Source organism: Saccostrea cucullata, unplaced genomic scaffold (genome assembly GCF_032062105.1).
Source record: "Saccostrea cucullata isolate Sc308-1 unplaced genomic scaffold, CSIRO_AGI_Scuc_v1 ctg1562, whole genome shotgun sequence".
Taxonomy (NCBI): Eukaryota; Metazoa; Mollusca; class Bivalvia; order Ostreida; family Ostreidae; genus Saccostrea; species Saccostrea cuccullata.
The window spans coordinates 71,621-88,213 of NW_026917973.1; the positions used below are offsets into that span (position 1 = coordinate 71,621).

The 16,593-nt window shown below is 34.0% G+C and overlaps 1 protein-coding gene and 1 long non-coding RNA gene across 2 annotated transcripts in view; both read left to right on the top strand.

The window, feature by feature from the left end:
- Positions 1-4,570: 4,570 nt before the first annotated feature.
- Positions 4,571-16,593, top strand: part of LOC134271596 (uncharacterized) — a 33,044-nt gene continuing 21,021 nt past the window's right edge. The window contains exons 1-3 of the mRNA XM_062753834.1: positions 4,571-4,931; positions 11,427-11,597; positions 12,763-13,221. Coding sequence (XP_062609818.1) covers positions 4,763-4,931; positions 11,427-11,597; positions 12,763-13,221 — 799 coding nt within the window. The 5' untranslated portion in view covers positions 4,571-4,762. The remainder of the gene's footprint in view (positions 4,932-11,426; positions 11,598-12,762; positions 13,222-16,593) is intronic.
- LOC134270961 (uncharacterized) lies at positions 7,092-9,074 on the top strand. Its single transcript, XR_009992926.1, has 3 exons — positions 7,092-7,204; positions 7,811-7,997; positions 8,923-9,074. It is a non-coding gene; the product is annotated as an uncharacterized LOC134270961 (long non-coding RNA).

The window sequence follows — 16,593 nt, forward strand, 5'->3', positions numbered from 1 at the left end:
ATCGAATTTTAATTTTGATGAATGGTGTTGCCGTGGTTACTAAAAAAATAGAAATGTCTGTAAAATTGTTTCAAAATGCTACTCCTCCTACAGTTTTGGTCTGATTTCAGTATAACTTGGCACACAAGTAGACTACACTAAGAACATAAAGAGACTTTATCAACGATCATTATTAGGGCCCCGCAAGGATTTGCGGGTGCCCTATAGTAATCACTCTGTCCGTATGTCTGTCTGTCTGTCTGTCCGTCTGTCACTCTTCCGTCCACAAATTTTCTGTTTTTTTCTAATAACTTTTTTTATTGTTGCCCAATCAAGTTCAAATTTGGTATGGTAGTTCAGTAGGCAGAAATACATATTTTGATGCTAAGTTTGGTTCTCTATGTCTTCTGGTTTGGAGCTGGGGTGGTTGGGTAGATTCCTTAACTATGCATAAGAATGAATGGGCAACTTTTTTTTATGTCTGCCCTATCAAGTACAAATTTGGTATGATAGTTCAGTAGGCAGAAATACATATTTTGATGCTAAGTTTGGTTCTCTATGTCCCCTGGTTTGGAGCTGGGGTGGTGGGGTAGATTCCTTAACTTTATATACAAAAGCTTTGGCAAAGAGAGATAACTGCTGAACATGTTCCTATTGTAAAACTGAATGCTGCTATGAGTCCCTTGGGAAATTAGCTTTCCTCCTGAAGAAAATCCAGAGCATTATCTTTATCTGTCAAATTGAGATGAATTACCACCTCTGTCTGCAAATGAAGTTTGTTTTGAAGTTAAGTCAATTTGGAATGCTATGAACACTCTGAAATGTGGATTTAAATTTTATAATTTTTATTGATAATTTATATTTGTTAAATAGTTATGATTTCATTAAATTCTAATAACAAGAAATAGATTAAAGAAGATTTTTTGAACCATTTTTTGATTTACTTTTTTCACTTTATGTTAATTCAAGCATATTATTCAGGGCTCTAACGACACTTTTGGGAATGGGTCCGGGTCCGTAAAAATTGGGAAAAATAGCGACATTTTTGGAAATTTGAAGATAACCATTATTCTTTAGAAACATGATATACTGGGTTTCTGATCTTTGTTATTAATTAAATCATTGTTTTGCAATACATAAGAATGTGAAAAACAAATTTAATTACCCGGTATTACACATCAAGCTATATATTTTTTTAATTTTGGGGAGAATGATTTTTGGGAAAATTAACACATTCAATTGGGAAAAAGGTACCTTTTTTGAATTGGGAATGGGGCCCATAAACGGCCCCAATTATAGAGAATCGAGAGCCCTGTTATTAATTTTTAGAATAGTTGTATAAAAACCCCATTCTATCATTAATACTGAAAAAGTTCTTATTGTACTTTAGAAGAAAATGATGAGAGAGGTACAATTATCCCTTGGGATTAATTATCTAGCCTGCTGCAGAAAATTTAGTAGGCTTTTCTTTATTCTGTCACTTTAAGATTAATGAAAACCTTTGTCTGCAACTGCTGTTTGTTTGAATAAGGTCAAGCCTTCATGATATTTGCATTCATTCAAGGCTGGCATTTTATATAACACAAATTCTTCATAATTGTTTAAATATACATTAAGTTGTTCTTTACTGCCTAATGTAATTACAAGGATATTATTTTCAGGTTTTTGAATATTCAGGAATTATCTTGAAATTTTAAGAAAACAGTTGCTGTTGCTTATTCTTCGTACATTTTTTAATCATTCTGTAAGCTGCACCCTATTAATTCTACCCCATGGCGGGGCCCTTGCTGACTGGTCAGTTTTCTAGTTCTATTTAGTTTCAAATCCCAGCTGCTTAAGTACTTTTCTCTTCCTTTGCTATAAGTTCAAACCATATAGCTTCAGTCTCAACAGAGACTTCTGGTTCTCAATTTCATCTTCTTTTCCGAAACCACTGGACAGACTACAATCAAAATGATCAAACATGGCACAAAGTATCCCTGGGTGAAGGGGAGTTAAGTTCAATTGAAGGGTCACACCATCTCTCAAGGGGAGATAACTACAAAATTACAAATTAGTGAAAAATTAATGGCATCTCTTAATATTTTTCTTCTGAGGAACTACTGGGCCAGGAAAGATAAAACATATGTGGAATCATCCTTAGGTAGCGTAGATTCGTTCAAATCATGAGCCCTAAGGGAAGGATGGGGCCAGAATGGACAAACAAAGTTTTGCATAGGAGTATATAGGGAAAAAAGTCTTCTCAAGAATTGCAAATCCCAAATGAGTTATGTTTATGTAAATATCCTCTGGTAGGGTAGTTATAAATTTGTTCAAACCATAAAGATGTTTAAAATTAAAAATACATTCAAGGTAATGCCTAAGATATTCACACGTAGATAAGCAATAGATTATGCGAACATATAGATCATACATGGAAAGTATATTCTATGAACACAGAATCTTTTTTCCATTATTAGCTCAGCTGAGCCAAAGGCTCAAGTGAGCTTTTCTGATCACATTCTATCTGTAGTCTGACCGTCCGTCTGTAAACTTTTCACATTTTCAACTTCTTCTCAAGAACCAATGGGCCAATTTTAACCAAGCTTGGTACAAAGCATCCTTATGCGATGGGGATTTTAAATTGTTAAAATTAAGGGCCAAGTCCCCTCCCAAGGGGAAATAATCAAGACAAGACAAAAATAGGGTGGGGTCATTAAAAAATCTTCTTCTCAAGAACCACTTTGCCAGAAAAATTGAAACTTATGTGGAAGCATCCTTGGGTAGTCTAGATTCTAAATTATTAAAAACAAGATGGGGATGGTGGTGGTGGGAGGGGGTAGGGGGACACAATAGATATATAAGAAGAGGGGAATTCTGGTAAAGAAATGCATTACCAAAGTAATCAGCTGAGTGATGTGGCACTCGGGTCTCTTGTTTTTTTTTTTTCATTTGAACTCAAAGTTTTGATAATTTTATGGATAATCATATCATTATTTTATAGAAAATTCAGGCAGTAAAAAATAACTCCCACATCTACTTTATCACCAAAAAAATGGTTAAAAAGAACATACATGTATAAATAAATACAAGTAAGCTAATGTTCTGAATTTCTTTTGACAGATTTTGATAAGGTGTTATGGAGTTGTTAAGAAGAAGATGAAGAAATTGACTTCTTACAGGTTAGAAAAAAAAAATCATCTATACCCTCCATTCTATAAGATGAATATTTTAGATGATTATTTGAAAAGGGCTGAAATCAAACAATCATTTAAGAAAAAAAAACCCTCATTTGATTTTTAGGTCAAATGAATCATTAAGTTGACTTATTGGTATCATTTCTAGTCTTTTGTTTGTTGTGCCCCATGTGTAAAAAAAATTTTCCCGGGGGGGGGGTCCACCCTAGTCCAAAAAAAACCTAAGAAATTTCTTCACAAGCAAAAAAAAAAAAAAATTACTCCTCTCCCATATCTACGACTTTCCAAGGTCACTTTTAGTTGGTTTAGTACTCTGCAAATTCTAAGGGGGTGGACCCACACACATGCTCACTGTAGATCATACCTATCTTTAAAGTGTGTGTGGTACATCATCACAAAAATCTACGTTTAATACTGCACAACATTGTCACATACATTGTATGGATTAATATATGAAGGAAATCAAATTTTATTGTGATTAAGATATTTTATTTTATACATAATTGTATAAACATGAAATGGTGGACATGTTTTCATATTACAATCTACATGATCTATAATAATTTTAAAAATCTTCAGTACAGTTATAATGAATACATGGTATGTTTTAATCTGTCACATATTTTCATTTTAGATAAACTTCCATTGTGAATACTTGGACCCTGCAATTCACAGAAACAATGTGTGTTCAGAACCCAATGTAAAGGTTTCTATATTTGTATTAATTTGATTAATTGTGAACAGAGACAAGTTATTGTTCTAAATTTAATTATAAGAAGTATATTAAGATAAAATATTGATCTAAAACATTTAATGTTTACAGAGAGACATGTAACTGATGTCTATAATTGTAGTACAATGTTGTAATTTACAGAGAGATCTCCCTGACTGAAGGAAATCAACATAAAACCACAGGATAAAGAAGAAACAGATGTCAACTGTCAGTGATGTATAGAGCAGTGCTACAGAAATCTGTCAGAGTGTCTGGTGTTAGAGGGTGTCGTCACATTTCACGTGTTACATCAGACCGGGTCTTTATCAGTGTGTGAAGGCAATCTTATACTGACAAACACAAAAGGAGAAGAACTAGATCACGTGACAGATATAGGTAGTGATGTGGGAGGACACACTGTGAACCGTGAGTGTGATCTAATCTACATAGACAGTGAATATAACATCAATAAACTGTCTACAGATAACAAAGAAAAGACTACGATAATAAAGTACAACACATCACCATGGTGGCCACGGTGTGTCTACAGCTCCCCCTCCACTGGAGACCTGCTGGTCGGGATGTGTATGTATAGAAATGATACATTTACAGCCAAGGTAGTACGGTATAACTCCACAGGAAAAAACATCCAGACCATACAGCACAACAACAAAACGGGTGTGTGTGATATCCTGGATACATCACAGAGAACCGTAATGGAGATGTTATTGTGTCTGACTATCTCGGTCATGCTGTAGTGGTGACAGATCGTGACGGTAATTACCGATTCTCCTACACACGTACTCCATCAGAATCAAGACTATGGCCATGTGGAATCTGTACTGACGCGCTGTCACACATCCTGCTGTGTGATTGGAGCACAGACTCAGTACAGATGTTAGATAGTGGGGGTCACTATCTGACAGAGATACACACACAACAACACGGGATAGACTATCCACTGAGCCTGAGTTATGATGAGGACACACACCTACTGTGGGTAGGGTCAGAAGACAACAACACAGTCAACCTATACAGAGTGGTACATACAGACTCTCTGACTGGTAAGTAATATTGTAGTCTGTTTAATTGTGTGTATAATTATAATACCAATACTAAATAATTACACTATAATAGAGAGGTCATTTAAGACTAACTTTACATGTAGTGTTTATTTACAAATGCTATAGTTTGTGTGTTGCTCATTGTGTAAACAACAAATATAAACTGTTAAAGATGAAATTTATGACTATAAAGATGATAAATAGATTAAAAAGTGTGTGTGTACATCTAGTCTGTAATTAATTGTTAGATGTTGTGTGTAACTCTTCAATCACTGAATCATACATGTACATTGAACTCTATATACACTGTGTGTTAATATTTCAAACTTTTCTGTAATTTATTTTCTCAGAACCATTTTTAGTACATTCATACATCTGGTATAATTATGTGTGTGTGACAGACAGACTTTGATTTTGAATATTGAGACTTTGAATATTGGGGGTAATTATCAAGTTTTGAAATTATGTGCTGTTTTGTTCGAAAAATGTGTGTGTATCGCATGATCACTTTTGAGAAATAGCGGATTAAATTTTAAAATCTTTTTTTTTACAATGTTCTTTATAATGTATTCAGTATAAGTAAGTCTACATTTAGAACACGACATATTTGTACTGATGTTGACAGTTAGATATAGACACCATTGACATTAACACAGCTTTGTCTAGGAATGTTGTGTATTTGTGTGTGCTCAGTAAATCTACACTGTGTACTGGGGTGACATTGACATTAACACAGCTCTGTCTAGGAATGTTGTGTATTTCTGTAGCAGGTGTTCAGTAAATCTGTGTGTGTGGAGTTACATTTTTTGTATGAGAAAGTTCTAGATGAAATATGGAAATAATTGAACAGTATTCAAACTTAAAGTCCTTAGTGAAGTTTAAGATTCATTTCAACTTTATGAACAAAATTTTAAAAAATGCAAAGAATAAGCCTGAATGTAACTGAGCTGTGTCTTGCTAGTGAAAGGGAGACAATTCAATTTTGTATTTGAAGTTGAAGAAGAAAATCAAGTTACCCCCCTTTTCATTATAAGTGTGTGTGATAAAAACATAACTTAGTCTCTTGCTTTGTTTCAAATAAGCTGGTCCATGCAATAAAGATATAATTCTATTATAACTGCCTGTATCAAGTGTGTGTGATATGGTGAAGAGGGAAATATAGTTTATATATTTATCATTATAAGAGCCTGTCTACGAGAAAACCTGTAGATAACAAACGCTCTGATAGGCACTCTCAATGTGTGTTTTATTCTGAACAAAGGACATCTACATCAAAAATATGTTGTTTATTTTTGCATCGGTTGTTTCTATTTTTAGTAACAGCCAATGTGTGTGGTCAATATTCAAGGGAAAATGCAAAAAATTGGTGAAAAAATGACAATTTCAATAGTTAAAAGTAGAAAAAAACAATATATAAATAAAAGGGCTATGTTTTTTATAAGTGTGTGTGGAATCATTTTTTTTGTAAAACCCCTATATAGAAGGCTGTCACGAGGGCACAAATATTGGCATGGTAGAAATGATAATGGTTCATTTTTTGTGTGTGTGGATACATTTCTTAGAAAGTAACGCTTCACAAATTTTGTGCATTTAAGAATCTTTAGGATATTATCCAAACAATATGTAAAATCCACCTTTGGACTCTCAAGGACAGAAAAGTTATATGTGTGTACCCCAAATTCAAATGAGGGAAAAATTCATGATTTTATAAGTTTTACTTTTAACAGTAATTTTAATGAATTTTGTGTGTATTTACAAATATAAACAATGAAAATTATTTTTATTTTTATAAAAGCTATAAATAATTTTTTCCCTGTTTTTCCTGTGAAAAAAAAACGTATTTTACTATTTATTTAGATTTTGTGTGTGTGTTGCGCTCTTCATGTAGAGAAGGTAGATAATGATTATGTTTACGAATATAAACAGATTTCTGTCATCTAATCGTTTTAGGCATCAATATGTGTATTTGAAGAAAATTGTCAAATTGTGAATGTAATTTGTTACGTATATACTAGTGGCTATGTTTAAAATGCATAAAACATTATGAAAACCATGAAATGAAGTACCACGTGTAAACATTTTGGCATCCTGAGACGTTAATATTTACCGTTTTGTACGTCCCCAGAAAAAGATTCAAGTGCGTTAATTGTCAACGATCTTCGGATTATGGCTCTGATTTTGATGAATATGATTCTGGCAGCATTTGGTAGCAAGACGGATGTAGTTATATGATGATACCGAATCAACAATGTTTGAATTTGAAAAAGAAACAGGTAGGTGGATCTTGGTTTATATTATCATAAAAATACATTACAAAAAAACTTTGGCATCTTGGGGGCTGCTCTCTGATTTATACCTACTTAGTTAGTTTTTTACCTACCTAATAGCTTTATTTAGCTGCCAAATTAATTTTTTCTATAAAAATATACCTACGTAGCTAAATCTAGTGATTGTATATGAATATATACCTAGCAAACCTGTCAAGAGAAATTTCAACATGAGAGAGGTTGTTACTTGTACATGTAGCAATAAAAATATCTGTATAAATTCAACAATATTGCAAAATAATTATAAATAGCATAAGTAGCCTTCGTGGGGTGATGAAGAGAGAATGAAAAGTTGAATAGGTCCAGGGTTTTCAAAGACTGTTTATAATAGGGTACATTAAGAATTGGATAGGTGGGTCTTCACTGTCAATTAAATCACCATTATTGCCTTATATGTGGCTGCTTGATTATAAAGAATCTCATAATCTCATACTTTTAAAATAAAGGTAACCATGTGTTCCTTGACAAGTTTCTGTTGAAAACATAACTAATTAAATATTATAAACATAAAGAATATTTCCTTTCATTCTTACATTTCTCGTGCAATTTCAGATTATTCAAATTCATTTCCCTGGTTAGGGCTGGGCTTTACAATGGGATTTTCAGCTGTGGAGCTATAAAGAATTACTACATAGGGTTTCCAATGTAGTTTTGTGTACAGAATCCAGAAATAAGAAGAGAAAAGACAATGCAGATGCAGCATTAGAATTACCAACTACTTATCACTGCTGAGGAAATGGTAAAGATGTGTTATATTATTATACCTCTACTGTCATTACTCTGTATAAATTAATACCATAAAACTCTATTTCCCCGATAAGTGACTATTGCCCTCATCTGAAGACTACTCCCTGGAAAATCAGAGTTGCTCCCTTGGACTACTCCCTCATGAATATTTATTAGTAATTTTAACCAATCAAAGTGTTCAGTGGGTGAAGCGTTCAAAGAATCTCGAGTCTGTGACGTCATGTTATTAGCAATGTAGCTATGACGTCAAAACATTTCGACGTGCGATGTGAAAATCATACTTGAATTCTACCAAAATGAAGAAAACGATAATTTTTCGAAATGTCAGTGAAAATACTTTTTTAAAAATAAATTAATTGTTTAAGGACACGATGCTTCACTTATCATACATTGTGTTAAACCGCATGCATTTGTAATTATGCCTCTACAGTTTTTTTTTTAAAATGTTGGAATATCTGGTTAAAAAATTTCAATCGCCTATCATTGTTTTGGTATAATAAAAAAGTTATGGAATGGGAGCTCGGGAAATAACAAATTTATTGTTCCCCTTGGCAGAAAATTATTTCCTCCGGGAAATAGTTTCCTCCCTCGGGGAATCATAAATTTGCTATTTCCCTCATCCCATTTCATAACTGTATACTATAGTACATGGAAAGGAATTGCCCTCTCTGTCGATTTGCCACATGCATTTTTCCCTACTCTATTACTTTACTTCAAGGATATATGAAGCTCTTGTTTTCTTCAAAGAAAGCCAGAAGAATTTGTGAAGAATCTTACCTAAATCATTTGATGACATTTTCTTCAATTGATTAATTTAAATGTATCATTATCATAAACATGATATTTATTTTAAAAATCTTAGAATATGTCTTGTATGTTTTATTTCAATTTAATTTGAAAACTGTGTTTTTTCACAGGTACCTGATTTGAGTACTACTCTTGCGTATTTGGAGACAGTCCAGTTGTTCTTTAAACCAGAAGTGGAAATTTCAGTGCTTGTTAAATTTTCTCCAGAAGTTATTGGATGATACATTGGAAGAAAATGGGATCATACTGAACAAAATAGTTTGGACACACCTTATAGAATTTGAAAGATTGAGACCTCAAGATCAACCCAAATAATATTTAATATGTATCAGGGTTCACTTGCAAGAATACACAGAAATTCAGAGTAAATTTTAAGTGTTTGCTATCTTAGAGAAGATCAAAGTTCAAGGTCAGCAGTGCTTTAGTTTTACCAAATATAAAACTGTTATAAAGACTAATTTCCTGTATACAGTTATAGCAAATAATTCAGAATATGATTTGGGGAAACTGTGATTTTTTTCTTTTAAATCTTACCTTAATTTAGAACCATGATGTATACTTAAGCAAGTAGATTTTTTTTCAAGCATACAAAATTTCAAGGTCATTTTAATTTTGGAAGTGAATATAACATATCAGGAAGCAGTCAAGCATTGTAATTTATTTGTTGTTGAATGTACTTAGTTATTGAGTAATATTCAAATTTTAATATGCAATGAAATTAAAAATTATAAAATAACTAATGTCCTAATTTGTTGATTTTTTAAAACTTTGTGTTCATTCATTTTGAGGTTGTTGCCATTACAATATATCTGTCAAGAAAATAGCTCTGATATTCCTTTCTATTCAGTTTGACCCTTGACCTTTAACATTGTGACCTCAAAATCTAAAGGGGTCCTCTACTTCTCAAGAAACCAATGTACTAAATTTCATGTCTGTCAAACAATGGGTCCTCATGATTTTGAATGATTAAAATCAACATACTGGTATATGGAGAATTATAACCCTTGACCTTTGACCTTGTGAACTCCAAATTAAAGGGGTCATCTACTTATTAGTAGATACCAGTGTACTTTGTTTATTATTTATCAAGCAAGTTTTTTTTTTTAAGATAAGAAAGAACAAACTTGGTCTACTGATTGACAAACAGGTACTAAACAGTATGTGAATATCACCCTGCTCAAATAAAAAAATGTAAAATAATACAATTCTGCTACCCCCCCCCCCCCCCCAATTTAACCCCTTAGGAAATAATTATTGATTGAAAACAAAAATTTTCAATATACTGGTATTTTTCACCGCAAAATTTGAATTCTTGAAAATATTTAAATCAGCAAATAACTCCTTGCTGAAGTTCAGGGATGAGAAAAAATTTGAAAATTCACAAAAAATGTCCAACTTTAAGTAAAAAGTACAGCAAAATATTTGAGAGTTCAAAGACAGATTTTTTATATAATGTAGACAGACATGTTGTCTAATAATTGGTATGAGATTGAGTTGATTCTAAGCGTTACTTTCTGAGTTATGGGTTTTTGAAAAGTTAATATTTTTACCAGTTTTCAAAAATCTGGAAATATGCCAGATTTGTGACCTTTTTGCACTTAAACGAGGGCACAGTTTGTGATTATGAAAAAAATTCCGAAACAAGTATATCTTGTTACTTTCAACCATATATGGATAATTTATATCATAATCAAGTAAAATGCTGAATTTTTAAATATAAAATCCTATAAAATTCCTGTTTTCACCCTGCGTAAGGCAAGAATTCTATTTTTAGTAACAGTGTCGATTTTACCCCTTAAGTGAGACCACACTGAAAAAAAAATTGTGGCAAAATATTTTATTATAGAAGAAATTTACACACAAAACATGAAGTTGATCAGAGAACCTTGCTCCCATAACCTCTTGCATGGTTTTCTCGTAGAAATAATATTTTTTATTCTGTCCATATGTAACTCTATGTATTCCAATTAAATGAATTTAAAACACTGGAAGCCCTTAGATGATAATGCAATGAAAATGTTCCATTTTTACCCTGTTACAAGCACTGAAGGTCACTGACAGAGATATATGTAGGGTTGATTTTTGTGGTTTACACAGTTTGAACGAAGTGTTGGTGCTTAGAGAAGGGGGGGGGGGAGGGTTAATATATGGCTGTACTACATTTTATTTCAAGTTATGTCAATAATTTTACATTATAGCAAAGTTAGATGTCTCGTATGACTTATTTTAATCTATGAGAAAATTGTTGGATTGTTTTTATTTTTAATTACATCCACCCACATATATGTATGTATGTCACTGTGTTGTGGTTTTTTTTTTGTTGGGGGCAGGGGTTGTAAGAGTATGTCTTACTCAGTGAATTTTCAGTGGAGTTATGTTACAAAATCATTCTTTAGGGCTGCATACCACACAGGGGCATATTATAACTCTAAGCAGTTCTAGAGTAGAGGTCCTGTGATTTTGGTTAAGATCATCAGTTCTTAGCTAAAGTACATTTTGATGAATAGTGTGTTGATTGTGAATGTTTATCTTTATTTTACCAAATTGCCTTTGCTTCGTGAATATTAATAAAGATTCGGAGTATTTACAATATAATTTTTTTTATTTCTAACAGGAGTCCCTCTGGAGGACATCAAATGTAGAAAACATCCCAGAATTCCCCTGGACCAGTTCTGTACCCCGTGTGGTGTTCCCTTGTGTGTGGAGTGTACCAGCTCTGAGGATCACAGCAGACATGACCTTAGAAATATAAAGGAATTGTTTGACAGCATTCATGAGATAGAAGGTATGAGTTTGAACCTTCTTTAAAAATTTCAATGGAAATTATCATTCTACTTTGATTATCACATAAATATTTATTAACTACAATTACCTTTAATGATCTGAACTAAATACTAAAGAGATAATTTTCTGATCAAAATTTCTAGGCTGCCTTGTTACCGGTAGCTTTGTCTTTAACCAAATATTGGGAGGTATATAAATTATAGAATCACCTTGTCTATTTATCCATCTAGCTGTCCATTTAGCAGATATGCCCAGACCAAAACTTCATGATAGGAAAACACTGAAAGTATGTACAGGACACAATGATTATGTGTGTTGACCGTTACGTAAGGTCACTTAAGCGAGTTCAAGGCCAGGTGCGGATCCAGAAATTTTTTTCCGGGGGGGGGGGGGGTCCACCCCAGTCCAAAAAAACCCAACCTAGAAATTTCTTGACAAGCAAAAAAAAAAAATAATAAAATAATAAAATAAAAAAACCCCATAAACTTGCCAAATCTAATTATCTTAAAAACCTATCTCGTAGGAGAGGGGGGGGGGACATGACTTCTAATACATCAACCCTTTTAACACAAATTCACGTTTACTAAGGGGAGGGGGGTCTGCGTTTTCCATGGGTGGGGGAGGGTCCAAGGTAACTTTTTGTTGCTTTAGTATATAAATTTGATAACCTTGCAGATTCCAGGGGGGAGTCCTGACCCCTCTAGATCTGTGCATGAAGGCCAAAAATCACCTAATCAAATCCTCTAATGGACTGTATTTTACATTTAATGTTATGATTAAGGACCTTCACTAATAAACTTACACAATTGTACAGGTAATGGAATTTTTGTACAGAAGCTCAAAGATTCGGGTTTCATATACTAATACACATAAAAAGTTAATGCCATCTACATGATGTAGTTGTGGAAATTAATAACTTGAATGTTCAATCAATCAACAAGTGGAAAAGCAACCTCAAATGTGTTGCATGGATGTCCATGACCCCCCCCCCCCTTTTTTTTTCAAAAACATTTGAATCAATGTAAGAAGATCTGTAATCTGTATAATGCAACTATAAAAAGGAATTTTACTCAAATTGGTTTAAAATTTTTAACAGCAGGTGATGTAAATACATTCAAGGGGTATTTCCGGAGTTGTTCATCATTATTTTATTGTTTATTTTGTAGATGGAGATACACTATTGATGTGCCTTCTTCTTTCCGATTCCTACAGAATAAACATGAAAGAAGGAAACTGGATGACCAAATATAATTCTGTTGCCAAATGTCTTAACTCAAAGGAAATCAAAAAGCCATTTGTCCATACACATTTAGAAAATTACAAACCAATTCTGAAACTCAATGAATCAGAGATCAGTTTTTCCTCTGAGGTCTTCAAAAACATTAGTTTCCTTAAATTTTCAAAGAGTTTTGAGTTTAACTTTACCGATATTTTCTTAAGTTGGGCAAAAAAAGAAAACATCACCGAATACTGTAGATCCTGGAATTATCGGAGAGGACAGGATGAAGTTTGCTGTTGGTTGCTGCCAGAAAAAAATGAGGAGTTTTTAGAAAGACTTGGAGAAGATGTTTTCACGCACCCAACCATGGAAGACCAATCATTCCATGAAGACGTATTTAGGAAACGTAAGTCTGTTTTCAGCTCACCTGGACTAGTTACTTGGATAAAATTTAATGATTTAAAAGAAGTTTTTAGCTCATCTGAACCTGAGCTGAAAGCTCAAGTGAGCTTTTCTGATCACATTTTGTCCGTCTGTCTGTCTAGCTGTCCGTCTGTCTGTCTGTCTGTAAACTTTTCACATTTTCGACTTCTACTCAAGAACCGCTGGGCCAATTTCAACCAAACTTGCCACAAAGCATCCTTGGGTAAAGGGGATTCAAGGTTGTTCAAATGAAGGGCCACGCCCTCATTCAAGGGGAGATAATTAGGAATAACTGAAAATTTGGTGGCATATTTTAAAAATCTTCTTCTCAAGAACCACTGTGCCAGGAAAGTTGAAACTTATAGAGAAACATCCTCAGGTAGTGTAGATTCAAGTTTGTTCAAATCATGACCCCCGGGGGTAGGGCAGGGCCAAAATGGCCGACCAAAGTTTTACATAGAAATATATAGGAAAATTCCTTAAAAACCTTCTTCTCAAGAATGACAAAACCATGATTCATCATATTTATATGGAAGCATGCTCAGATAGTATAGTTACAAGTTTGTTCAAATCATGACCCCCTGGGGTAGGGCGGAGCCAAAATGGCTGACCAAAGTTTTACTTAGAAATATATAGGACAATTCTTTAAAAATCTTCTTCACAAGAATGACAAAGCCATAATTCATCATATTTATATGGAAGCATGCTCAGGTAGTTTAGTTTCAAGTTTGTTTAAATCATGACCCCCGGGGGTTAGGGCGGGGCCAAAATGGCAGACCAAAGTTTTACATAGAAATATATAGGAAAATTCTTTAACAATCTTCTTCTCAAGAATGACAAAGCCATAATTCATCATATTTATATGGAAGCATGCTCAGGTAGTGTAGACTCAAATTTGTTCAAATCATGACCCCCAGGGGTAGGGAGGGGCCAAAATGGCCGACCAAGGTTTAACATAGAAATATATAGGAAAATTCTTTAACAATCTTTTTCTCAAGAATGACAAAGCCATAATTCATCATATTTATATAGAAGCATGCTCAGGTAGTGTAGATTCAAGTTCGTTCAAATCATGACCCCCGGGGGTAGGGCGGGGCCAAAAATGGCTGACCAATGTTTTACATAGAAATATATAGGAAAATTCTTTAGGCCTAAAAAAAAAATATGTTTGTTTCCTGTAACCCGACCAACCCATTCAAATTATCCCCGGGTGGATTTTTTTTTCTGACAAATGGCAAAACTTTGTTTGATCAATCAGCTGATTCCATTTATTAAATATAAAAAAAATAGCTTGTAGCTTAATTTGAGACATAAAATATGTCAACTTAGTGTACATTTACCTTAAATATAAAGAGTAATCATTATTGTAACAACAGTTTCCCCCTACAACTTCTGAAGTTCGCTTTCTGCAGCTTGGCAGCCATTTTGGATGCCATATTGGGTGTCCACTGTAAATATAACACCTGGTATTTTCGGTCCGGGGATGTTTGACCATTCATAAGCAAAAAAAAAAAAAAATAAAAAGAATTTCCGACCTACCGACCCTTAATTTTTTGGGAATGTTACAGGAAACAAACTTCTTTTTTTTTTTTTTAAGCCTTAAAAATCTTCTTCACAAGAATGACAAAGCCATAATTCATCATATTTATATGGAAGCATGCTCAGGTAGTGTAGATTCAAGTTTGTTTAAATCATGATCCCCAGGTTAAGGGCGGGCCACAATTGTTGGTCAACGTTTTACATAGAAATATATAGGGAAATTCTTTAAAAAATCTTCTTCTCTAGAACCACTGTGCCAGGAAAGTTGAAACTTATTGGGAAGCATCCTCATGCAGGTAGTGTAGATTCAAGTTTGTTCGAATCATGACCCCCAGGGGTAGGACGGGGCCACAATTGCCAATCAAAGTTTTACATAGAAATATATAGGAAAAATCTTTTAAAATCTTCTTCTCAAGAATGAGCAAAGGCATGAATATAAATATAATATATTTATATGAAAGCCTCTTCAGGTAGTGTAGATTCAGGTTTGTTCAAATCATGACCACGGGGGGGTAGGGGGGCCACAATGGCCAATCAAAGTTTTACATAGAAATATATAGGAAAATTCTTTAAAAATCTTCTCTGGAATAGCAAAGGCATGAATGATCATATTTTTATGGAAGCATCATCAGGTAGTGAACATTCAAGTTTGTTCAAATCATGACCCCTGGGGGTAGGGCGGGGCCACAACATGGAACTCAAGTTTTACATGGAAACATGTACAAAGAATCTTTAAAAATCTTCTTTTCAAAAATAGCAAAGCCATGATTAGTCCTTTTCATATGGAAGCATTCTCAGTAAGTTTAGATTCAATTTTCTTCAAGACATGACCCCTGGGGTTAGGGCGGGGCCACAATGTAAGTTCAAATGTAAAGGGCAATAAAGCCACTGGTAGTCAAAGAAATATGCAAGCATCCTTAGTTAGTGTAGATTAAAGTTTGTTCAAATCATACCCGCTCCCTTTTAAGGATTGTTTGGGACCACTATTGGGTTTCAACTTTTCAATAATAAACTGATTTATGCTTTTTAGCTCATCTGAGCCAAAGGCTCAAGTGAGCTTTTCTGATCACATTTTGTCCGTCGTCCGTCTAGCTGTCTGTCCGTCTGTAAACTTTTCACATTTTCGACTTCTTCTCAAGAACCACTGGGCCAATTTTAACCAAACTTGGTACAAAGCATCCTTGGGTGAAGGGGAAGTTAAATTGTTCAAATGAAGGGCCAAGTACCCTCACAAGGGGAGATAATCAAGAAAAGACAAAAGTAGGGTGGGGTCATTAAAAAATCTTCTTCTCAAGAACCACTGGGCCAGAAAAGCTGAAACTTATATGAAAGCATCTTAGGGTAGCGTGAATTCTAAATTGTTAAATTCATGACCCCCAGGGGTAGGACGGGGCCACAATGGGGAATCAAAGTTTTACATAGAAAGATATGGGAAAATCTTTGAAAATCATATACTCAAGAACCACTGGGCCAGAAAAACTGAAACTTATATGGAAACATCCTGGGGCAGTGTAGATTCTAAATTGTTAAAATCATGCCCCCGGGGATATTGCTGGGCCACAATGGGGACTCAAAGTTTTACATAGAAATATATAAGAAAAATCTTAGAAAATCTTGTATTCAAGAACCATTGGGCCAGAAAAGCTGAAACCTATGTGGAAGCATCCAGGGGTAGTGTAGATTCTAAATTGTTCAAATCATGACCCCTGGGGGTTGGATGGGGCCACAATGGGGAATCAAAGTTTTACATAGAAATATATGGGAAAAATCTTTGAAAATCTTGTACTCAAGAACCATTGGGCCAGAAAAGCTGAAA